Consider the following 25,346-nt stretch of genomic DNA (forward strand, 5'->3'; position numbering starts at 1 on the left):
CCTTAGCCAAGAGGGACATCTAGTGGGGCTGGAGCTCAGGGACCTGGGGTTTGTCAATATTTCTTGCATTTTTATTTATTAATTTGTAATCGTTATGAAGGAACAGGAACTGAGGTTTTACATGGTCCCAGTGGCCTGCTGGGGTGACCAGTTCATGGGTGTTTCTCTCTTTTTACTTGGACATAGGGAAGTGACTGTGGAATGGGGCTTTTATGGGAAGAAAGGTGCTGTGGTAGGTGTCACTGTGCTCAGTAAAACAAAACCTGTCTAAACACACTTCTCTATGGATTTGGTTGCACAAAGTTCAAACTTTGACCTGGAAAATCATTTTTGCTCTCTTCTTGTTTGGCCATGATCCTGCTGGTTGTGGCAGGAGCTCCAAACTGCATGTGGGCATGAGGGAGAAAGAGTAGACACTGGATCTGGTGTTCAGGTGATAGAACAGCCAGCTGCAGTTCCCGTGGGTACAGGTGCTGGGGCCCAACTGCTGGGCTCTTCTCATTAACTGTTTCATCCTTTTGCATCCTGTTATTCCAGGCATCTTCTGGGGACCATCATCCATAAAAACTCATGTTTAGGGAAGCTTTTTAGTGGGCCATGTATCTGGGAAGCTTAACTGCAAACTGTGGGACACTGGAATGCAAACATTTGTACTTTCATTTGCTCAGTGCTGCAGAAGTGCAGCTGATGCTCCCTGGGCAAGAGAATGACCACACAAAATGCTTCCTTTTATGTTGCTGTAGCATTGTGTAAGCACAGATCTCAGAATGTTCCTTAACTCTAGCTCATCCTCCTATGAGCCCTCACAGCTTTTTCTTCTGAAGATTTCTCCCCAGACTCTACATCTCTCTCCACAAAGTGGCGCTGCTGTGCAGAGAAGTAGTGAAGTGTTTTACTGGGAGAGGCTCAGCTTCCCCCTTAGCACTGGGGGGTCTATGCTGTAGGTTTCTGTTTCAGGAACAATTGCACAGAAGCTCAGGAAGAACCACACAGCCACAGTATTAGAAAATATCCCAGTTTATTGCAGCATCTCAGTTCTGAGAGTTTTACAAAACAATGTATTTACAGGTAAGGAAGGGACTAACTCAGCTGGAGTGTGCTTTGCTGGGGCAGGAACAGACTACAGAGGAAAAAGGAAGAAAATCAGCACATTCACAAGTCAATTTTCTTTACAAAAGTAAGACAGGTGTAAGGCTGGTGTGCACAGCTGACTGGTGTAGTCCTTGTGGGGAGCTCTCCAAGAATTCAGTGCAGCCCTTGTACTCTTCACAGTGATTCCAGGCACCTGGGGCTCAGCAGAAGCTGCATCAGCTCAGCTCAGTATGATGTTAAGGCACAATGCAGTGATGCCAATGGCTCTGGGTCTCCACATATGTCAGCAGCTCTGCCTGTGACATCCCTCATAGCGAGTGATAGTGTCTGAGCCCTGCCCATGGCTTTCTTGGGGGTGAGTGATGGCTTTGAGCTCTGCCCATGGCTTCCCTCAGGGTGAGTGGTGGTGTTTCAGCCCGATATCTCTCTTTCAGGCCCCCAATACTGGACTTGGCCACGCCAGAAGCAGAGCTGGACAGAGGACAGAAGGAGGAGACCACGGTGTGGGAGAAGGGAGGGATTCCAAAGGGAATCTCCCCAAAACTATGGTAAGGCATCCATTACGGCTGAACACCAGAGAAAGGATATGGACGGCTGTTTGAAAACAAATGCACAACTTAGAATATATGCTGAAACCTGTTTTTGAACTTGTCCAATAAAGTTTGCTTCTAAACACAAACTGTTTGTCTTTTTTAAAATTAGACTTTTTTAAAGTTTATTGCTATATGTAATCCTGAACGATGGCTCATTCAAATTGTTCATGGGAGCTGCACTAGCTTACCCCACCAAGGAAAACTTCTCCAAACATGGATTTCTCAGACTAAGGGCTAAACCAAATCATCAGCTCTGGTTGCACATAGAGTCCCAGGCGCTCGCAGCGAGGTAGAGGGAGGGTTGAAGTTCACAGTAGAGGCTGTGCATGGCTGGCACTGCCAAGTGTCTCCAGCCAGCGCTGTCCAAGAGGTGTCCAGGCAGGGATCCATCCCTAGAGGCCTGTGTGCTCCTGGATCCAGTCTCGCAGGCTTGTAAGCCGGCTGTACACCCCAGGTTTGTTCCTCTGGGCACAGCCATCTCCCCAGCTCACCACGCCGGCCAGGAACATCCGGCTACTGGGCTCCACACTGACCAGGGGCCCCCCAGAGTCTCCCTGCACAGAACCACACAGGAGCATAAGCACCAACCCCATAGATCACTCTCGTGTACAGTGTTAAAGTCAATCACAAAAACTGAGCAAGAAATAATAAGTAAACCCTGTCTAAGTCAGCTGTCATTACAATTTTTTGGCCATTCCCTGAAACAAATATTTAAGCATGGCAATAAGAGCCACTGTGCCAGAACAAAGAGCTATAAAATACCAGTCAAGCAGCCTGGCTGGCTAACTAAGACTCTGAATAAAAGCCAGAAGTTGGAGTACGGCTGTATATTGTATCTGGTGAGATGGAGTCTAAATCCTGTGGTTTTGGGCTGTAGTTTTTGAGTTGTAAGTCATGCATCGACACAACTTTCTGCTGGTGCCTGTTTTAATTTGCTCATTTTCTGAATCCAGGAGAATTCCCACAGATTTGTTTTATGTTAAAAATGTAAATATAAGTGGAAGCACCAGAATGAGCAGGGCTGAGCCTGTCTCCCTGCCTAATAACCGATAAGCAGCACTAAATCCAGGTGCTGCCTTACCTGGCAGGCATCCACACCACCAGTTAGGATCCCCACGCACATCATGCGTGGCGTCAGCTGGTCTGTCAGGAGCTGGTTACACACAGTCTGGTTGATAAGCCGGATCTCTGCCTTCTGCAGGATGGCGGCTCCCGTGCCTGCCAAAAGGGAAGAGCATCTTAAGTAAAAATACACATTTTTAAACAGCTCCCCATTTTTTCCATCAAGAAACACATAAATCATAGACTTGTAAAATCTCAGAATGGTTTGAATTTGAAGAGAATTAAAGCCTGTCTTGTTCCACCCTTTGCCACAGGTAGGGACACTTTCCACTACACCAGGTTGCTCCAAGCCCTGTCCAATGTGGTCTGGAATGCTTCCAAAGATGTGGCAGCCACAGCTTCTCCTGGCTGCCATATCCCTGGAACCTGTTTAAAATACATCAGTGCAGCACCAAACCACATGCCAGTGCTCACCTCCTTCTGCAGTTGCTCCCCATCCAGTCACCCACAGGTCCTTGCCCACAGGGAAGTTGTGGGTGGCATCAGGCAGGCAAATGGGCTGGACGACGGCTGTGAAGGTGACAGGGCTCTGCAACTCCAGCACAGCAATGTCATAGTCATAGGTGTAGTCATTGAAGAAGGGGTGGGAGATGATGCGCTTGATTTTGCGGGTTTGCACATTGGGGCCGCTGCGGTCACCTTGGTCAGTCAGCCCCAGGTAGGCTGTCCATAGGCTGGGGTCTGAATACCTGCATGGGGGCCATGAAACACAGGGTGAGACCTCATCTTGGAGACAGCACTGCTCACTACCTTAAACAGTTTTCTTGAGGAATGCCTCTCAGAGTCAGTGTTGGAATATTGTGGTTTTAGTCACCATAATATAAGAATAATATTAAACTATTAGAGAGTTTTCAAAGTAGGGCAACAAAGATGGTGAAGGGCCTTGAGAAGAAGCCGTATAAGAAGCAGCTGAGAGCACTTGGTCTGTTCAGCCTGAGGGAGACTGAGGGGAGACGTCATTGCAGTTACAACTTCCTGTGTGAGGGAGAGAAGAGGGGCAGACTCTGATATCTGTTCTGTGGTGCCCAGTGACAGGACCAGAGGGAACAGCCTGAAATTGTGTCAGGGGAGGTTTAAGTTGGGTACTGGGAAAAAGCTCTTTTCTCCAGAGGGTGGTCAGGTACTGGAACAAACTCCCCAGGGCAATGGCCACAGCATCAAGCCTGACTGAGCTCAAGAAGCATTTGAATGATACTCTTGGGCACATGGTATGACTCTTGGGGATGGTGCTGTGCAGGGACAGGAGCTGGACTTGGTGATCCTTGAAGGTTTCTTCCAACTCAGCTTATTCTGTGATTCTGTGAAATACCTGGAAGCACAGGGATGTGAGGCCGGTACCTGATGCCTTGCAGTGGCAGGAAGCAGTGTGCTGCCGACACCAGCCAGCTTGCTGACACCAACGAGGCCCCACAGATGTGGCCCTGGCCCTTGACGTGCAGGCTGACCTGCCACGGCCACTCTCCCACGTCCGAGTTCTGCCCACCAACGATCCGTGACTTCCTGACATAGGAGCGGAGACCACAGTCTAGGACAGAGAAGGAGAAGGGGTGCTTGGTTTCTCCTGTTCCCATCCCACACCTCCCCTCTGTTCCTCCAGGACATCTGACAGCACAACTATCAGGAAGGGCTGATGTTCTCTGCCCAGATGCTAAATTAGCTACAACATTTACTGGCCAACTCTGTAAAGGGGAGATAAGCCACTCTATTACCCATCTAAGCCTTCCTGAATAACACAGACACCCCACAGGCCGCTAAAGAGCGTGGCTTGGCTATTTCCAGATCAAGCTTCTGCACAGAAACATGCAGGGGCTCTCTCTGCCACACTGGGCTGTTTCTCTGAGAGACCCAGCCCGAAGTCCCATGTCTCCACCATTCCTCAGGCACTCACTGCAATTATCCTCATCAGAGTGGTCCTCACAGTCCTGCTCCCCGTCGCACTCAGGGTTCTGTTTGCTGATGCAGTGTCCACTGCGGCACTTGTACGTGTACTCCTTGCAGGGCACCGTGGTCTGGCCTGCTGCAGGCAGGATGGAGGCACAGGGGTTAGCCCCAGTTCTGGGGAGGTCACATCAAGTCCACCTCTTCTGCCCAACCCTAGAGCATTTACACCCCATGCAAACACACACATGAGGATACCCAGCCCCAAGGAATTCCATCAGAGGCTGCGTTTGCTGGCAGTTACCCTCCAGCCGACCCTCACCTGTGCTGCAGCTGCCCTCATCGCTCCCATCCCCACAGTTGTCCTTGCCATCACATTTCTGTGTGCTGGGGACACACTTCCCATTGTCGCACTTGAAGCTGTCAGCTGAACAGCCTGGGGACAGAGAGCAGCTCCTGAGGGCTGGGCATGAATGCAGCACCACAGCACACGGCTGTGCCCAGCTCCCCTCCCCAAGACAAGTAAAGCCTCTGCAGCTCCAAAATACTGTGTCTCCAATCTCTTCTCCAAACTGCACACCACCATTCAGTTATTCAGCCCTTTCTATTCTTACACCACTGCTCATCCTTCTTTCCTTTGAGCTCTCATTCAACCTGTATCAGGTGAGCACTCATCATGCTTGAGATTTTTTGCCTGCTATTTCCAGCACAGCACTTCCCTCCACCCCATGAGCTTCCATCATCCTCATCAACCCCTGTATGCCTGCTTGCGCCCTCAGCCCTTTGTTCCTGCTGGGTAAGTCACTCACTGCACTGTAGCTCATCACTGTTGTCGCCACAGTCGTTCACGTTGTCACAGACCCAGAATCTGGGCTTGCACCAGCCGTTCTGGCACTTGAACTGCTGCTCGGTACAGGCTGGAAGAGCAGAGTAAGAATCACAGGATGATTTAGGTTGGAAAAGACCTCCAAGACCAATCACCACCTTGTCAACCAGACCAGAGCACTGAGTGCCATGTCCAGTCATTTCCTGGACACCTCCAGGGATGGGGACATCCCTGGGAAGGCTGTTCTAATGCTAGAAATTAGGGGAGAGGCCTGCAAAGGCACCTGTGGAGTCAGCAGCAACCCACCCACCATGGCAGCTCTTCCAGTGGGTGTGCAAGCACTTGGGAACCCCAGCAATCAGCTCAGGACCGTGCACATGTACATAAATACACTACACACTCAGTACATCATGGTATTTCCACTTCCCTGGAGAACAAAGTCATTTGGAGCTGTTGTGTCTGAGGTAGTGGAGGCTGAAGCTGGACAGCCAGAGGCAATACTGAAGGAAAGCAATTGCTGCAAGCAGTGGGAAAGCACCTGAGAAACCAGGATCATTGGCCAGCAGCACATTCTTCCCCAGAAATCTGCCCCTCCCAAATCAGGGCACCCCGTCCTCTCTAATAAACTGCAGACCCTGGACAATAACATTAACTATAGGACAGCTCTGCTAATCCAAGAGGAAAACCTGTTGCACAAAGAAGCAACTCCTGTGTGTCCCATGGGTTTTCCAGATGAGCTCTGCAAAGCCTGCCCAGTTGGGTAATGAAATGTGCCCCTCCATACCACTCAGCACAGCCAAACCCACAACCACCAGGATTACACAGAAAAACACATTCTCAACTGGAAAGAACTGGAAAGAGAAGGTGATGCCACTGGGAGAGGGCTGTATTAGCAGGAGCCCAGAGCTCTTAGGCTGAGAAGGGATTCCAAATTGTGCACCGACTCTCACTCCAGCGTGGAGGAGGGCGGTAGTGCTGGTTCCAGCCAGCACTGAGTCACATTACCCAGAACAAGCCTAAGCACCCCAGGGCATCATGGCCTTTCCCATGCTGTACCAAAGAGAAACCAAAGGCAGGACTTACTGCAGGACCTCTCATCACTGCCATCCACACAGTCCAGCCACCCATCGCAGCGCATGCTCCTGTCGATGCAGCGGCCAGTATTGCAAGTGAACTTGCCAGGGCAGGCTGAGAGGGAAAAAGGGACAAAACCACACATGAGCCCTCTTGGTGTCCCCTCTACATCCCTTCTGCAGAGTTTCCTATGCCTGCTTACAGCAGAACACAACAGGAAGACCAGGAGGTTTTCAGTAAAGCAAGGCATGCTGCTATGCCCCTGGAAAAGGCTGCTTCCCAGTTTACAGGGCAGTGTAAACACAGAGGAGGGACAGCTCCACATCTCAGGGAAATCACTTTCCCCACCCCAGCCCCAGGGTTTCAACTCACGGTCACTGGAGTCATAGGACAGGAACTCTGCAGAGAAGCCTGTGTCTGTGTAGGATTGGTCCGAGTGGAATCGGAGCTCGATTTTGTTGGTGGTACTGGCCACCACAAACTGGGAGCGCTCCCCACAGTACCTGCAGGGAGAGAGCAAAGAGGAGTCAAAGGGCTGGGGGTCAGCACCAAGAAAACCTCCTTCTATCCCTGATCTCCCTCCACACTCAGGAAGCTGAGGGGGCAGGAGAGCAGGGAGCAGGTCTGATCCCAGCACAGACTGCTGGGCCTCAGGGTCCCAATTCTGCTGCTGCTGGCAGAAGGTTTGGGCCAGTTGTAAACACCAACTGGTGACTTTAGGAATGACTGGGAACAAGTTCTTCCATATCCTTGCCTACCCCATGATGTGTCTGATCTCAGATACACTGGACTCATGCAGGATCCCATCTCACCCCTGCAGTGCTTTTCACATACATGATCCTACCATGGGCAGGTATGATCATGTATGTGAACAGCAGTGCAGAGGCAGGTGCTGACTTTGAAACCCTCTCCCTGAGGCAGGGTCAGCTCCCTTGTCCAAAACATTGTGAAACAAGATTAATCACCTGCCTCTGAGATCCTAAGTTTTCTCTCTGGCCCAGAGAGATCCTAAGTTAATTAATCACCTGCCTCTGAGATCCTAAGTTTTCTCCCTTATATCAGGCTGGGGAACGCATCTGGAAATGCATCACAGGATATGAGTGCCCTGAGATTGGAGAGCTGCTTGTTCAAGAAAACCCACCCCAGATGTTCCTGCCTTCCCACACATGAGCTGTGTGCTGTGATGCACCACAGCATCTTGGGGGTGGTTCAGCTGCAGCACACCACAGAACCAAGTGTGGGGCTCCCCACTCATCATCAAGCAGTCCTGGACTGAGGCGGCTCTGGGGTTTTCAGGGTCTTCCCCGAAAATAGCTGCCATGGGTGTCCCAAACAGAGAAGCCCAGTTAAGCACAACCTGTCTGGGCCCCTCAGGCAGGCTCCAGGGCCACAGGCAATCTTAGCAAGCTCAGCTCTTAAGTGAGATCAGCTCTTTAGTGATTTTCAGCTCACTAGTGATTTTCAGCTCTTTTGCTTGCTAAGTGCCTTTGGCAGATGCAGGGAGAGAGAGGAGAAGCTCTTTGTGAGTTGACTCACACAGAGATGACTTTATTGGCAGCTTCTGCAAAGGGTCTCAGTGACCGACCCTTCTGCCGAACTGGGCAAAAGTAGGGGTTTTATATAGGGTGTAGGAGTTTTAGAAAACAGTCCGATAGTAAGGATGGAGGCAAAAGTGACCCATAATCTTACAGATATAGCAAGGGTATGATGGAGGAAGAGGGGCTTCTTTTGGTCCAGTCATCATGACTAGGCATTTCCTATCTTAGGCTGCTGACCATCAGGGAGGCCTTGCAGGCCCTGTGCCTGCTACACTGGGCACCCTCCTGCCTCCTCCCAGCCCTCAGAGCACCAGCACACTTGTTCCCACAGCAGATTAAGGAAAGCACAAGGGAGTGTGTAATTAAATGAAGCCACTCCATGGGTTCAGCCACCCAACACCCACCTTGTGCCGTTGATCTGCACATAGTCTTTGGTGCAGGAGCTGACTGGGATCCCAGGCTCCAGCACAAAGAACATGTTGAAACGCACCTTCACATTCTTTATAGAGGGAACCTGCAAAAGGAAGCACAGTCACTGGGATGTTCCTTTCTGGAGCAAGAAAAAAGGAATAGTTTCACAGGAAGAGGGTTGTGCTTGGGGGGAGGACAGAAGATAACTAAAAAGGGGAAGTCAGTTTTCCAGAAGGAAAAGAAACAGCTTCGTAAAAGTCACTGAGTTACCCTGGCTCCAGAATTCCCAGTGGAACAGGCATACAGAGGGGTGGAAGCCAGACCTTTGGTCAACAGCCTGTCCCAAAGCCCACACTCTCATCCTTCTTGTGTGAAGTTACAGGATTTTTCATGGGCTTCTGTGGGATTTAGGCCTCTTGCAACCTCTTCTGCCTTTGCCCCCAGTTCCTAAAGGCTCCCTCAATCATGCCAGACTTGTAGCCTCTGGGCCCCAGCTGCCGTGAACTCCCTTGCACCATGTCCTGTATGACCAGGGTCATTTGACAGACTTGTTAAGGGAAAGAGAGGGCCCATCTCACCTCAATGTTCCAGACACAGTCCATGTCTGGGGGGTAGTGTGCTGGGTAATAGGGAGTTGTGAAGGTGCCGCTGTCTCCCTTCAGGGTCTCACCACAGGCTAAAAACAAGCAGGAAAGTAATAACAAATTAGAGATTTAGATGTGGTTTTTCCAAGCCTCAGGTGGCTGTCATTGGAGGCAGTGGCAACAGTCTCTAACACGGTTAAGTCACTCTCTGGAGAGAGCAGCTCTTCTCTAAGGCTTGAGAGGACCCAGGAGATCAATAAGATGCTTCCATCAATCTGCATGTCTAATCCAACATAATTCTCATTTTTGCCTCCTTGGGGGGAACATCCGTACTGCAGTCAAGAATACGGTAGGCAAGGCAAGAGCCAAGAGGTGAACTGCTTCCAGGTGCTCCAGCCCTGGAAACATCCCTGACAAACTGACCACAGCCACCTCCCTGTTCAGCTGTCCAGGGCAGGGAGACAGGGGGAAACAGGCCAAGGCCTCTGCTCACCTTTCAGCTTTGGGAGCTGGAAGAACTCAGCCTTAAAGCCAGGGAATCGCCCCTCCTTGTTGGTAACCAATGTGACTAGCATGACGTTCTGGGAGGACAGGAAGGTCAGGTTGTAGGATGGGGCATAATTCCCACAAAGCCTAGGAAGCAAAGGACAGAATTCATAAGACACTGCTGCACAGGGAGCCTCAAGCAGCACAGCTCAGCTCTGAACAGGGACAGGACATCTCAAGATCACCCTGGACTTGGTGCCCTACAGGAACACCCACCTAACCAAGGCGTGGGGCTCCACGGGGCTCAGAGAGTCGTACACCTTGATGTAGTCACTGTCATCTCTGCATGGCTCCAGCTCCAAGGTCTTGAAGGTGAGACTGATGGTGGAACTGGCATCTGCCCTCAATGCCCAGTAGCAGAGGGCATTGTTGGGGTATGGGCTGTTGGGGAAGCCTGGCGTGGTGAAACTGGTGACCTCCCCTTCCTTGGCGTGAAGGGAGAACATGCAGCTGTCTGCCCAGAGAGTAGGGAACAGTTAACAAGGCAAAGAAGCCTTGCCCTGCCTTTCCCTGGGATGCAGAGAATAATTCCTGCAGGCTACCCCAGGGCAAATGGCTCTTCCTGGATAACAGCAAGGCCTGTGCCACAGTCTGTCCAACCCCAAACCAGCTCCAAGAAGCACACTGGGGTCTACCTTGCATGCAGAGAACTCTCTCCAGACCCTTCCCCATCCTGCAAGAGAAACACTATCCTAAAGAGACCACTGAGATGGAAGAACTGTACTTACTGTCCCGGGCAGAGTGAGCTATGCTGGGGTCCACAGCTGCAAGAGAAAACAGAGCTGACATCACCCTTTGGGCTATGGGAAATCCCTGGGCATAAAGCTGAGGTTGGCTCCTCAGACTGTCATTGATCTGGCTTCACTTGTGGAATCTCTCCCTGCAAACTGGCAGGAGAGCTCCTTCCTGGCCTCTGGGAGCTGAGGGAGCAAACTTTCCCTCTGCAGAGGGAGAACTCATCTTTGTCCCTCTTCCCTGGGCTCAGAGGAGAAACAGAGCATTTCAGCAAAGGGGAACAGGTCTGTGCAGCCCCCTTTAGGCTGTACATCCCATTAAGCTGTGCTGTGATATCCAGATCCTTACACCACCCTCAGGGCTGGCTTTCTCATGAGAAGGCTGTGACCAGCACCATCTCCTTCCAGAGGAATATCCCACCTGATCCCATGCAGAGGCCCAGGGATAGTGGAAACAATACTCACGGAAAGCAATGACTGACTCCACCTTCAGCATGGGGTTTCTCAGGCGGGGGTTCCACCTCTGCACCAGGCTCTGCTTGTCAGCTATTGCCCTGTTGAGGCTCTCTTCACGGTATTTGGGCACAAGGAATTCTGACCAGTAGTAGGCAATGACACTGCCTTCACTGTGGAAAGAATAATTGTGGGATGAGAGCAAGGACATCCATGGGAGGACTCAAAAGCACTATAAGAAGGGGCCAGACTACTTGATTAGCCAGTTTTGGAAGGGAGCCTTGATTAGCCATAGGGAAGGGAGAGTTTCAATGACAAGTTAAGCAAAGAGCAAAGGCCCCTGCCAGCCTGAGGAGTCTCTCTCAATGCTACCAGGCACCACCCACTGCAGTTCACTGCACCATATCTTGATTTTTCCCAAGGCATATGGCAGAAAACAAAATGCATTTTCAGGTCACTTTTTGCTGCTCATCCTTTCCTGTGTCACTCAGGGTGGCTACTGGGGTGCTTCCATCCCAGCATCCTAGGAAGGAGGGTAAATGGCTGGTGTGGTATCCTGGCATCCTAGATGGGGCTCAGGCAGTGCCTAAAACTCACCTGAAGGCAGTGATTACTGTCTCTTTGTGGTAAGGACCAATATCAGCATGATTCTTGTAGATCTCCTCCACCTGAAAGGGTTAAAAAGAGGTGTTCAGCATGTCTAGAAGTGAGGAAAAGGGAAAGGCTAAAGATAGACAGACCTTCAAGCCTGCAAAGGAAAACCAGGGCACATACCTGGCATCCCTGTGTGCAGGAATCTGCAGAGCCAAAGAAAGAAAGAAGGAGAGTTGAGAGCCCCAGAAGAGCGCAGAGCTGCCCATCACAGCCTGTTCTGACTCAGCTCACCCACTCTTCCCTGGGGAAAGTGAATCTCCAAGTCTGAGGGAAGAGGCAAGACCAGCCACAGCTTCAGCCTCTTTTAGACACCCTTTTACCTCAGTTCCTGGCCCTGACTCATCCAGTGATTCTGGGATGTGCCCTGGCAGCTCCTATGGTGCTGGAAGATGCCATAGCACTGGGCTGGAGCTGGGATGTCAAGATCCAGCTCCAAAGAAGGCCCCTGCTCCCAGCCAGTGTGACACAGCAAGCAGGGAAAACTCCAAGGAATCTTACATGGCATATCCCCATGGCCATGGGGCAAGAGGAAAATTCCTTGCTTGTAGAAGGAGGGAGGCAAGAAACCTCTTACCGTGCTCTTCACCTTCCTGGCCAGCATACTGAACTCTGGAGAGCTGGAGTTCTCATAGGCATCCAGGAATTCCCAGTTCAGAACCCGCAAATGGCCATTGAAAACCTTCTGGACAGGTATGTTCCTATCTGGAAGAGAACAGCTCAGGGTCAGGAAGGGCAGTCAGAGCTGGGACTGGTGTCACAGCAGATCCCCAGTGACAGCAATTGGGGCAGGGAGGTGGAAATGGTGTCTCCAGAGCTTGAGAGGGCACATGTGAGAAACACTGGGTAACAAAGCTTTTCCATGTGGATGGATACATTCCCAGGGTGTTACCCTACATGTCACCACCCACCAGACGTCACACTCACATTTGAAGTGCCAAAACAGGAGGCCAGTGGTGAGAGAGACAAGCAGAAAAACAATGATCAGGACAGTGATGACCACCGGCCGCCTTGGGCCACGCTTCTCCATCTTCTTGGAGTTCATCGCAGGGAGGAACTCCACCCCTTCGTCCAGGTTGTTCATGTCCTGGGAGAGGAGGGAAGGCAGGACAGTGGGAAAGCTGTTCTCAAAGCCTGCCTTGGGGAGGTCCAGCCACAGAGCAGCCTGAAGCAGGTTTGGGGACAAGGAATGCGGCTGCACTGAGGGCAGACCTCAGTGTCAGCAGCTCCACAGCCATGGCAGGACAAACCCTGAAAGTTCCTTCTTTGCTTTTCTGCACACACCTAATTCCTTTCTGGACCTAATATAAGGTCACGAGTTCAAACAAACTCAGGGGCAAGTCCACACACCCTCCTGTGACCATGGCAGGTCACAAGCCCACAAGCTCCAAGATCTGCCTCAGCAGATGAAACTGCAGAGAAAAATTCACCCCCATAAAGTGCTCGCTGTGTGCAGGTGTGTCACCCAGAGCTCATAGGGCACAGCATGCTATAAATAGCATTTCCTTAATAGAAGAAATCAAGCTGCTTCCTTCCTTTACATTTTCACAGCGCTCAGTCATGCCTCCTGAGCCACCAGCACTCCTGTGTTTCTGCTTGGAATCTCTCATCCAGCACAAATACTTGTTAAAAGAAATAAACCAAAAAACTAAGAAGAACACAGAAAACATCCCCACAACCCACAAGCAGCCATGCTTCTGGGACAAGACATGGAAGAGAGGAACGAGGAATGACACAGCTCTTGCTGTCATCATAATGGGCTGAGTGAGGAACTGGAAGATGTGTTGAAGCACAGAGCTCTGTATCAGCTGTAAAACCTGAGCTCTATATCAGCTGTAAAATAATTGGTATCCCAAGGTTTCACTTTCTCACACCTTCTGTTCTGTTTCTCCATCCTTGCCCTGTTTGTGTATCTGTACCTCTCACCTGGGGAGGGCTGGACAGCTGCAGATACAAATATTTTCTGAGAATCCCACACAGCATCCTTGGTACTGTTAGACATCATGGGGGCCTGGATCTGCACCTACCCTGGCACCTTCTCTCTTGCCAGCACTGGCAGTGGTGTGGCCAGAGCTCACCACATCTGCTTCCGATCTGTGCCTCCCATGGGCAGGAAGGGCTCTGCACATGCTGCAAAGGCCCAAAACAGGAGGATCCCTCACCTTTCTGCTCACTGTCTTCTTCCCCTTTTCTCCTTAGCAGGCATTCAGCAGCTTCCTGGGCTCTGGAACCTCAGCATGGACACCACTGTACAAAGCGCGGACTTGCACAAATCTGTGGCATTTCCATGTGCCCCGAGCTCCAGAAGGGTAATGCTGTCTCCACAAACACAGGGTCAGACTCTGCCTGTCCTCTCTCAGCCCAGGGCTCACACAAACCTACTCCTAACAGCCTGGGCTAATTTGATGCAAATGTCACAAGGCCCTAAATTCAGGAAAAATATGGACAAGGGTGATATAACTTGACAGAACACAAGGGAATGGCTTTGAAATTAAAAGATAGCAGGGTTTGACAGTATACTGGAAAGAAATTCTTCCCTCTGAGGGTGGTGAGGCCTTGGCATAGGTTGCCCAGAGAAGCTGTGGCTGCCTCATCCCTGGCAATGTCCAAGGCCAGATTGGACAGGGCTTGGAGCAGCCTGGTCTAGTGGAAGGCAGGGGGGTGGGACCGGATGGGCTTTAAGGTCCCTTCCAATCCAAACCACTCTGGGATTCTATGAAAAACAACTAGTAAAGGGGATCCTGCTAACACAGGGATCTCTGAGCCTGCTGTACAGACATAAGGAAAAAGCCATCTTCCCTGCATTTCCTCACTGAACTTCCAGCAGGAACTTAATCTTATTTGTCCTCAGCCTTGCCTGGCATGAAAGCCCAGCTTCCACTTGAACCATTCCTCCACTTTTGCCCTTTTCTTCGCCCAATGCCTGTGCTCTCCTCCCACCCTCCACATCCCACTGCAGCCTCTTCTCCCTGCGGTATCTGCCCAGGGCCCTTCACAACAGAAAGGGAAGTGGCAAGCACCTTACTCTGTTTTTGTCAAGGACTCTGTAAGTTTAATCCTCTGCAAACAGCAGAAGACCACCAAGACCAGAGCAACCCACCAGTTTTCATATCACCTGCTCTCAGAATCCTCCCAGTTTATCATTTGGCGGTTCAAGGAAGGAGCCTTCGTTCATTTTTGAGTTTTACTGCCTAAGGCTAGACAGAAAGAACAGTTTCCATCTCCAACATCCACCCACCTCCAAAATAAAGAAACCTAGCAGGACTGCAGAGGACAATGCCATGGGAATGCTCTGAATCCTGTTTGGCATCTGATCGTACAGGAAAAGCTTGAAGATATAACCCAAGGAAACTTTGAAAAAGATGACACACAAAATAAAGCTTAAATACATAGAGACATCCTAAATCAAGAAATTCTTCAATCAAAGTCAAGACTACCTAGAGTTTGACATACTGTCTTCCAAACTAGCTCCTACCAGTTTTCCAATCATGAAATAAACCCCGCCAAAACCTGGTAAAGAGAAGAAACTGGCCACAAAACTTGCAAACACATCTTCTCTCCCTCCACAGAGCTTCTCACAATGCAGAGCCTTCTCAGGACTTCCAAGACATTGCTGCTGTTGGCAGGAAGCAAAGTATCTAATTCTTTATTAACATCTGCAGGAGCCTATGGCAAGAAGACATTCTCAGGTGCTTAAATGATCTATCAATTCTCCCAGACTTCCTGGAGCCAGCAAGGAAGAACTGCAAAGAAAACCACAAGAAAACTCTTCAGCTGTGGGGGCCTTCATCCCTCTGCAGAATTCATACACTTCTGTTTCACCAAACCGCCAGAAAAAAATAAGGGTCAGCAGCAAGCAGGAGCTCCTGCTGTATGACACTGCACAACACTGTGGCTGATGCATTGTAACATCCCCTTTAAGCTAAAGATTGTGTCCTTGCAGAGAGAAAACACTCTCAGAGAATCATTGCTGTGATTAAATTACAAGGCAAACAGAGCTCCCCTCTGCCTCCAGCACACACAGGCAAATGCATTGCTCCTGGGAGCAAGGAAATTAGATAGGAAAACTCACCATGTGCTCTTTCTTTAGGCAATTTCTCTGCCTTCCTTGGAAAAAAAAAACAGTATGAAAAATGTTAAACCTGTGAGTTTACAGTGTGCCTTAGTCAGATTTTTCTTTCTCCAAAGCTGAGCCAGCAGCAACACAGAAGTGACAGGAGTGCAGGGACTACTGGGAAGGTTACTTTTGTTTTTCCTCCAGTACAAGGTGCACAAGCAGCCACTGACACTGCTACTTGCGAGAAGTTTATCCTGTGACTACAAGCAGATAGGAGGCATGATCCAAAGAGGTTTCCCTCCCTCCTCACCCTCTGTGTTGTATACCAGCTCTCATCCTCTCCCATTCCCATACCTTATGAATGCCATTATGTTCCTCAGACAACACAGACACTTATGTGAAGAGCCCTCACCCATCACAGCCTGGGTGAGCAACAGCCATTCCTGCAGTCTTCCCAATACCCAGTGAAGAATCTGAAGCCTCCCGGAAGCACTGCTGGAATGATAAATCAGGCCATGCAGAAGGTCTCAGATGAGGCCCTGTGTCCTGAACTCTAAGAGGCTGAAACCTCCCTGCCCACACTCTGCACAAAAACCACCCATCTGACCTGAGGACCAGACTAGCCTCTGTCCCTCTCACTCCCTGTACTCCACATCCTCTTTGCTCCCAACACTTGGGAGGAAAAATACCCTGTCAACATTCTCTAAGCTAGATGGAAACCAGACAAAATCACATGCAAGACAGCTCAAAGATCACCGTTAAATCAAGAAAAAGACAACTGCAATGTTAATCTCCTTTAGTTGATGGCTGCTGCACATTTCCCTCGTGTGCTCTGAACACTGGCAGCTGTAAACTAGAGAGGAGCTGAAAACACATACTGGTCTCACCTTGTCCATGGCTCCTCCAGAAACCGTCTCTAGCCCCAAGTGACTCAAGGTCTGACTGTCTCACTCTTCTCAAGGAAACTGCTCCAATAAACATTAACCTCCCTTGATATTCTCTCTGCCTTAGTCACTGCAGCAGTTACTTCCTCCTGCTCCTCCTCACTCAGTTCTTGCCGGTATGGCCAGGCTCCCCACACAGGGAGTGTGACCCACACTGGTCACAGCATCAGCTGTGGCAGCAAAACCAATCCAGGGAAAAGTTCAGACAGGCACTGCCCGAGTTCTCTCATGCCTCAGTTTCCCCTGGAGTACCAACTCCACGAAGAAACTAGGAAATGAAGTGCACATAGATGGATTTATAGAGCACTTGGAGGGCTCCTGCTCCTCTGCACAGAGTCTGAGCTCAGTCCTGGGGTGAGCAGACCTCCCACTCCTCCTTCTCTAAGCCACACAATGTATTTTTAGACAGTGACTATGCTCTGTCCAACTGGACAAACCAGATGCAGAAGTGACTAATTCTGTCAGCAGGAAATTCAGCTAGCACAAGGGGGTGGTGGGAACCAGCTCTGCACTGGAGATCTTACAGGAAAGCAGAAAGATTCTCCTGCAGTGGGGGATCATGGAAAGGCTGGAATATGCCATGGAATACAGCTCTTCAGCATGATGTGTGCAAAGCAGGGGTCCCACTGGAATCAGCATCCCCCATAGAGGCTGGTTTCTGCCTTTTTGGCACTCCCAGATGGTGATGTGTCCCAGGCACCAAACCCCTTACTGTTCCCCTCACCTCCAAAACAGCTGCTCCATCTCTCCCTCAGTGTCTGCATCTTTTTACAGGACTCTGACCCACAGAAGGACTGGGCTCTTGGCCATTAGTTTCACCTGTCCTCTATGAACACCAGGTAATTTGTTCATCCAGCTCCAGACATGAGATTTACCTACTTCCTTTAACTTTCCCAACTCCAGACTCTGCCAGTCTGCCACAGGACTGCTCAGGGCCAAAGCTGCCCAGATCATACAAGGTAAGACCAGGTGTGCAACCAAATAAAATCTCACAGCAAAAAAACGTCATTGTCTGACACCAATATACACAACCAAGAAAAGGAACCCATAAAATGCCAGGCTGGAGAGACATAGGGAGGTCAGAGATGAAGCAGAGTTATTGGACTGCATGGTTAGACTCTTGAGGGTAATTACAACTTGCAGATCCCAGCCTGTGTATCCAAGAGGCAATTCCCACCTCCCCTTTTTTAGCCACACCTGCCTCAGGTGGTGTTCAATAAAAACTAAAACAAATACCACATGAGAAACTAGAGGAATGAAACCTGTCGACTGGGCCACAGTCTCAGGGCATAACCAGCAAGGCCGCTCAGAGCTCAGGAGACCAACAGGGTTGGGCGTGTGTGGCAAAAAGAGCCAGAAAAGTTGTATTTTTCAAAAGCTGAGAATTCTTGGATCATGTGGAAAGCCCACACCAGCTTTGTGGTGCTAGTATGAGGGAAAACAGCCTGTTACCCATCAGAAAAAGTAAAACAAATGTAAACAGCATGTGCAACTCCACCCAAGTAGATCAAGTACAGCTACACCATCCTTAAATCAACTCCTGCACAAACTCTTGCTGCAAACCCAAACAACTTCTCTGGAAAAAGATCTGATAAGAATCATCTCACTTCTCTTCTTATTATTGATAAGAAATATATGGAAACACATGGGAAGCAAAGTTTACATAAGGCATATTCATGCTGTGCTGCCCTACCACAGACAGCAAAGCACTGAAGAAACTTTGCCAGTGCATTATTTTTCATCTTCAGTTCTGTATTAAGGGCAATGAAACTATAAAATGATGACACCAAAACTAGAAAGGGAATATGGGGCAAGAGCTCAAGGACAGAGTCCTCCAGCCTGTGCATCTTCCAGGCACGGAGGGCAGGTGCAATAGTGAAAGATACAGGTCACACACATCTATTTCACATACCAAGTTTGAACTTAACCTTCTACAGCAGATTGTCTTGTGACCACCCTGAGTCATACAAGAAAACAAATTCCTTTAGGTTTACTATAGAAGAAACTAATGTTAATGTTTGCAGACATAGTATAGGCTTGGCTTGCTGTACCATCCAGGCTGATTGGTGCAGCTCTGTCCTGCATGATACCAGCAGAAAAAGCTACCACGCTTTTGTGTCTTTGTGGTAGTAGAGAATTTTACACTTAAATCTTAGCAACTCTTGGGGAGAAGCTTGGAATAAAGGTACTCTACAGCCCTGATCTGTGTACCTATAGGCCATGAAATTCCTCCTTGCAACATACAGATGTCCCAAAAGCAGCAGAGAAACATGCCACAGATGCAAACAGACAGAACTCATTTAAATCACTCGTATGTCTTTCCTGGTACAGACAGAACTGTCTGGAAAACAGATCTGCCTCCAGCAGCTTAACCAAAGCAGCTGAGCCCCAGACCTCAACCTCCTTGTGACACTATACTCATTCCTGAAGTTCTGAGGTCGATCAGGATGACAGGTCTCCAATGTTTGAAGCCAACAGCAAGGAAAACATGAACGCCTCCAACCAGGAAAGTCTCTATCTGCCAAACCCATCCCTGTTGGCTGCTCCCTCCCCATCCCAGCACATGGGCCGGATATTGCAGGGCATATTATTTCCCAGTCTGTCCCTAGCGGCCTTTGGATGGAAATGATACATTCTACCCTGGGCAAGGGGAGAACCTTTGCCCCGATACCTTCCTCACAGCCAGGCCCTCAAAACACTCTTGCTGCTCCCTCAAGGGTTTTGCTGAGTGATCTTTCATTTGCTGAGCAAAGGTCTGGCCTCAGCCCTTTTCTCATTGTGTCTTCCTTATTCCTGTTTACTTTTGGCACCAACAGCAGCCAAACTGGCCCAAGAAGCAGCTCACTTTCCACTACCCCATGGAAACGCTCTGCACCTTTCCAAGGAAGAGCAGCAGCTTCTCCTCAGCCCAAGAACTACGGCAGCTCCTTTACCAGCACAGAAGGAGACACAAGATGTCGCAAAACCACTAATTTCCTCCACTCTCATGTTTATAAGGGGCCAAGTCCAACAACAATCCATGGGTGACAAAATCCTTGGGTTGTTTCCTGCCAGGAGGGCAGGTACTGTCTTCAGGGAAGGTGCTCTGGATCAGATCAGTCCCTCTTGAACTGACAGAGGGGGAAAACTGATCCAGAACCAGGGAAGGGACCCACTCAAGCCCTCAGTCCTGCATAAAGACAAATGAGAGCACAAAGCTACCTTCTGCCAGGAGAACAAGCCAGGCAGGGAAGATCGTGTCCCACAGGTGTCACCCCAGCCTGGCCAGGGACAAGCAGCTTGAGCTGAACTGCTTCAGCAAGAGCATCTCCTTCCCACTCCCATTCATGGCACACACCGGACAGTGGGACTGGAGGCAAGGGAAAATTTCTTGCTGCAGGCCAGCTTTTTGATCAGTGCCAAAACCAGCAGATCCTATGCTGCTGGGAGATAATAACTACTAAAGCCAGGCCTCAGAAACAGACACCATGCTGCCTGCAGGTAGGGTAGGAAATGCTGCTGTCCTGCTTTAACCCAAAACCTTGTGTTGGGAACAGCTCTGAGGCACAGAAGAGGCTCTGGAGGTGCAAGCCAAACTCAGCCATTCCTGCCCGACCCTCAGCCAGAAAGATCTACACAAGAAGCTTACTCAGGTCTCAGAACACACTGATAATGCAGCCGTTAATTAATGAAGCCCCACAGCCCTCCCTTCATGACGCTTGAACAGGTTTAGTTGGATCTGTTGCTAAACAACCCAGAGTCAAGCTCTGCACATAGCTCGCTAGCACGGAGTTTACCTTCACTCACAACCCCACTGCCCTCAGCTTAAGCTCAAACCAAAACCCCTGGAGCAACCAACACCGAGGAGATCCAAAGCCGGCACAGACAGGTAATCTCCACTTCCCCAAAGCTGTTTTTCTGCTCTGCTGAGCTCAGCAACGTCCCCCAAACAGGTTCTCCTGACCTTACCCAAGGGTGAGCTGGAATTCCCCCTTCCTGAGGGATCCAGAGCAGCCCTGAACCCACCAGGCTCGAAGGAACCAGACGAGTAGAGGACGAGTCAGCTCGGCCAAAGGCTGGCAGATGTCCTGGGAGCTCCCCTGCCCAGGTGTGCTCTCACCTGCAGCTGGGTGCTGTACCGCACGCCGGCACTGTTGGCTGGGGGGCCTCGCTCCATGGCCAGGGCAGTGCCGTGCGGCTCAGGCCGCCATGGCGCGGTGGCTCCGGCCTGGGCACCGTGCCCAGCTCCACCTTCCTGTGCTCCTGGCAGGTGCGGGCAGCCGGAAACACCCCGCAGGTGCTGTGCTGCTCCCGCCTCTCCTCTGAAATTAGGGAAACACTGTGCCCATTAGCCCTGCATCAGCTCTGCATCATCCAAGAGATCCTTGAGCCACAAGTTTTGCTTTAGCAAATGAAACCAGAAAAATCTTGTCTTCTACCGAGAGAAGCTGCCCTGCAATCGGTAGGAGGGCTGGCTGGCATGCAGAGATGCACAGTTCCTAAAGAAAAGCTTTGTGTACCCAGGGTCTCATCCCTCCTCAGGTCACAACATTATCATGCTAAGAAACCCTGCTGCAAAGAGGGCACTCTCAGCACCAACAGATAGTTTACCCCAGGGACAAGCCTCATGCTCCCAAAAACATTTGGTACACTCAGAAGCAAAATATTCCCTTTCCTCAGCTTGAAATCTGCCCTCAGCAAGGCTACATTACTGTAGGACTGCGCTTTCTCTTGGCTAACAGACAGGATGCAAAGTGAACAACACAGCAGTGCTGCAGAAACTGCATGTGCACCCAAATGTGCCACTCAGGGGATGCTCACATAGCCACAGCCCCTGGGGCCTGTGTGGTTTAATATTAAACAGAGAGGGAAAGGAAAAACTGGGGTTCTGAGAACACTCTAATGCAGGTTTAAAAGAATTTGTAACACTGAAAGCTGCATTCAGTCTTACTTCACCATTTACCCCTTCTTGAAAAGATGATTCATACACACATACTCCAATATCTAGGTATCTCACATTCAATAGCAAGTCAGGATTAAAATAGCTGGATCAAACTCACTTTTTCACGTAAAAGTTCTTCCTTTCTCTATCTTACATGTGACAGTCCATATGAATATGGAATATGCCCATCAAAAGTTGAACCGGCTCTCCCACCACTGAGCCAAACCTTTTTACACCAATTGCATCCAGCCCTGAAACTGAATTTTTTTAAACACTTGAACACTTAAAATTGCCCAGAACTCTTGTTCTGATACAACAAGAGTTGCTGATCACATGCAGAAAATCCCTTGCTGAGTCTCCTTTGTTTCCCCTTGCTCTACATGGTCATCTGCGGAGCAGAAGTTTTGCAGGCTTTTTGGAAGTGTATTTTTTGGGGGGGAAATTGAGACGGAGTGAGGTCTCTGAGCCTGCTATGGTGTAGAAACACATAAGCCACTGCCTTCCCTGCCCCCTCAGCAGCTGCCAGAATTCCAGCCACTGCGAACACGGCACAGGAGGCAGCATCCCCGAATTTAAGGTACTCCTCTTGAAAAGGTGCCGTGTTAGTCAGGCTGCTGATGTCAGGAGCTCTCAGCACTCCCGCTGATGCCCAGCCCTGCCCAGCGCTGTTTTTACAGCCACTCCCTTACCTGCCTGGCTGCAGCCTGTCTTAACACCCCCGTGAAACAGCATATTTTGGGTACAAAGCAGCTGCTCCCAGCTGAACCACTGCTCCTACTTTTTACACATTATTTCTGTTTGGCGCATGGCCTGATCTCCTCCAGGCTGATACCAGGCAAACAACCGTGCTCGTGGATGTGGATAATGAGGGCAAAATGCGAAGATCCACAATCCCTGGTTCGACACAGAACTGTGAATGCTCACCATTTCCTGCCATTCAAGCCACTGATATTTTACAAACTAATTCATGAGCCCTCTTTGAACAAGGGGACACAATCACCATGGGGAAAGCCAGCAAGCAACACATGTGCAAAATGTAAATATTATAAAGCTGGAAGGTGGGTGGTTCGAGGCCTCAATGCCAGATTCCGGTTTCTGTGTTGCTGGAGCACCGGGATTTCCCTCGTGGCGGTGCTGCAGCCATTACCGAGTCACCGTGGTGGGAGCAGGTCCCCTCCTGGGCAGTGTACAGCCCCAAAACATACAATAACAATTCCCAACCTGTCTGCCATGTGCTTTTTTTGGTGAGAGACTTCCATGTCTGACTGAGAGATGCTGAGCCCAGCCGAGGCACGGTGAAAACGCAATAAAGCATGAAGTTCAAGGCACTCACCCGGATGCAATGGCAGCAGCCACCCGCAAAGCTTCTGTTTGCTCCCGCTGGAACCAGTTTATCCAATAAAAGCTGTCACCTCCTCCTCCTCGCGTTGTCTCAGTGTAGCCACAACAGCATCTTGAGAGCAGAGCCAAGGTTTGGGAGAAAGGCGAGCCCTGAAATCTGAGAACCAAGTCCGGCTTGGTCAGAATCTGTGCGAGTTGCAAGAGCTAAATCGCCCTGAGCTCGAACCCCAGACAAGGATCAGCTGCAGGAGCAGCAAACGCTGTCGGGGCAGGCAGGATCCTTCTGCATCAGCTCCCAGCCCTGGGAATGCCATGCACGTGAAAGAAGGGAAGAACTGCTTACATAAGGAAAGAAGGCCGGCTGCCGACGGGGTAAAAGTCTTCTGGTGAAGGCAGTTGCCAGGAATTCTAGCAAAGGAGCACCATCCATCCACACCAGCGACGGGCTGGATTCAGTCAGGGACAAAGGCTTTTCCTTCCCGTAGTGTGGCTCAAGGATTGTACTCTTAGCGCGACTTCCAAATTCACATTTCAGTGACAGTGTGCTCCCACCCAGATTCCTGCCAGGCAACCCTGAAACCTCCCCATCTCACAGCTCAATCCGGTCAGGCAACTTCCAAAGCATTACAAAAGACTGGGAGAGAGATAAAACTCACAGGGTGTCCTGTTACTTTGCATTCCAAAGAGTAAATAAAAGGCTGATTCAGTGGGAGGAGAGGAAAACGTCATCCAGCAGCGCTGTGCTTTCCAGCTGGACAGGCAGCCCCCAGAGCAAAGGCTGGGTACCGCCGCGGATAGGCACAGTCACCTTGGGCTGATACAGCCTCTCCATCTGCAACGCAAGGGAATAATTACTGACTGTGGAGAATGGGAGCTGGAAAAGTGTAGTGAGTTGCCCTCAATTGGCTACATGCTGCTCTGGGGCAGAACAGGGAGGTGGCACTCCCCTTCCCAAAGCTGTTCAAGGATTACTGTTTCATTTGGATGGGAACTTCTTCTTTGATCTCAAATGCTTCTCTCACGAGCTCGGGAATGAGAGCCCTGCTCCCAAAACATGATTTTGGCAGAGATCAGAAGTAGCTTTGCCGTCCTGAGGTGATGAAAACTGGCCAGAACTAAGGGGTCTAGTGCCCTGCTCCGTCCCAGGGATGACAAGGACAGCCTCCAACATACCCCAGACAGCTCCTAGAATAGCTTCCAAAATCCAGGAGGGTCATCTCCCGTGCCTCTGCTTCTGGTGCCAGCCATCTGTCAGTCATGGGGCTCCCAAAGGAATACAAAGCACTAGCAAACATTAGAATGTAACCTTGCTGCCAGGACTATAAAGACAGCCAGGTCTCCTTCTTGAGCTTTTCAACGGGTCGTGAAAGCAGAGAACCTCTTTTGTGAGCTCTGAATCAGCAGCAGCAGTGTTTGCCAGCCAAACTGTAAATGCAAGAGTAGACAGGCCTGACTGCCTGGTTTCTGGCACCTTGTGTTTTGAAACGACTGGGCACGCCCTAGGCTCCAAGTCAGGTAAAGTTTGTCTTCTAATGGGCGGCAAATGTGTAAACTGAGGCCTTGACTTAGCTTAAAGCAGAGAGATGCAGAAGATACGCTGGAATTGCCCATTTATTTTTGGTTTATTACAAACAGGCAGAGCTGCCTCAGCTTACCTGCCCTGCCTCCTTATTTTCCACAAGTTCAGACTTTGTGTCCATGTTTACAACTAAAAACAAAGCATGCAGCTTGAAGTTTTCACTAAGTCCCTTTGTTTCCCTCACTTTGTTGGTGCACAGGACCAGGGATGTGGGTTTATAGGGAGGGTTTATAATGTTTCACGGTCCAGCTCCTGTTGTCTTTTAGAGAACAAACTGCCTAATGTTCCAGCTGTCCCAGGGTACTGGACACTGCACACGCTGTTGATGTGCCCGCTTAAGGCAGGAAAACAGGTTGTGAGTTCTCCCCCAGATCTTCATTTGGCAGAGGTGAGAATCAATCCATGCTCTCCTGGATGGTACTAGAACTCCCTGCTGGCTGGATCATGCCTGTAGATCTGCTCTAGTCCATCTTCCACCCCAAAAGCAGTGTATCTGGGTATAGTATTTGTCTGGAAACTCCCCTCCTCTCGCAATAATCTATTCTAGCATTAAGGTGCTTTTTGAATTTTTGTAATATACAAACTACATCTCTCTCACTGCATGAAAAGTTAGTGAACTGAGCAATTCTCTGAAGTTCAAAAATTTCTCGCTGCCTCCCAAGAACAGCCCTTGGATTCCTTCCACCAGATGGCAGGGATACGTTGGGAAACCTGCCTCACCTTGCAACCCATCTCAACTCCTGAGAGAAGAGAGCACTTCCCTTGGAGAATCTATGAACTGGGGCCACTGTTCCCACCCACTTGTTCTCTATGATGCTTGATTGAGAGCATAAAAAAGCAGGAAAAAGATAAGCAGGGATTAAATCCAGTCCTAATGCAAACTGTGCAATTCTTCTGACAATACTGTTAAAATTCAGGGGCATAGACACAGTCAGTGGATGCTTCCTTTCCACTGGAAGAACTGCCTCGGTTTGCTAAGTGAGCAGAAAACCGTGCCCTTTC

The 25,346-nt window shown here is 49.9% G+C and overlaps 1 protein-coding gene across 5 annotated transcripts; it reads right to left on the minus strand.

Moving 5' to 3' along the window:
• Positions 1–998: 998 nt before the first annotated feature.
• ST14 (ST14 transmembrane serine protease matriptase) lies at positions 999–23,460 on the minus strand. 5 transcript variants are annotated; one of them, XM_018922803.3, is made up of 20 exons: positions 23,109–23,459; positions 22,758–22,922; positions 12,430–12,589; positions 12,080–12,207; positions 11,449–11,519; positions 10,864–11,024; positions 10,393–10,428; positions 9,881–10,118; positions 9,612–9,751; positions 9,113–9,210; positions 8,528–8,637; positions 6,958–7,088; positions 6,595–6,699; positions 5,495–5,602; positions 5,008–5,121; positions 4,696–4,824; positions 4,146–4,332; positions 3,222–3,496; positions 2,767–2,903; positions 999–2,239 (listed from the first exon to the last, which is right to left on the minus strand). In XM_018922803.3, the coding sequence occupies exons 3-20, from the start codon at positions 12,584–12,586 to the stop codon at positions 2,078–2,080; spliced, it is 2,487 nt and encodes an 828-aa protein (XP_018778348.1). In that variant the 5' UTR covers positions 12,587–12,589; positions 22,758–22,922; positions 23,109–23,459; the 3' UTR covers positions 999–2,077. The 5 variants fall into 5 exon arrangements, with proteins under 5 accessions (XP_018778348.1, XP_050839513.1, XP_018778350.1 ...); XM_050983556.1 differs by lacking the exon at positions 12,430–12,589 and having other exon boundaries at positions 12,080–12,203; positions 23,109–23,460; XM_018922805.3 differs by lacking the exon at positions 12,430–12,589 and having other exon boundaries at positions 23,109–23,460.
• Positions 23,461–25,346: the final 1,886 nt, after the last annotated feature.

Source organism: Serinus canaria, chromosome 24 (genome assembly GCF_022539315.1).
Source record: "Serinus canaria isolate serCan28SL12 chromosome 24, serCan2020, whole genome shotgun sequence".
In the NCBI taxonomy this organism is placed as follows: Eukaryota; Metazoa; Chordata; class Aves; order Passeriformes; family Fringillidae; genus Serinus; species Serinus canaria.

Excerpts from the sequence above, each read along its gene's own strand:
- ST14 (XM_009097831.4), bottom strand. The coding sequence starts at position 20,659 with ATGGAGCGAGGCCCCCCAGCCAACAGTGCCGGCGTGCGGTACAGCACC. Across the intron at positions 10,119-10,392 it reads AGCTCACTCTGCCCGGGACA|ACAGCTGCATGTTCTCCCTT; the intron begins GTAAGTACAGTT and ends CTCTCTGGGCAG. Across the intron at positions 9,211-9,611 it reads CCAGCTCCCAAAGCTGAAAG|CCTGTGGTGAGACCCTGAAG; the intron begins GTGAGCAGAGGC and ends GCTTGTTTTTAG.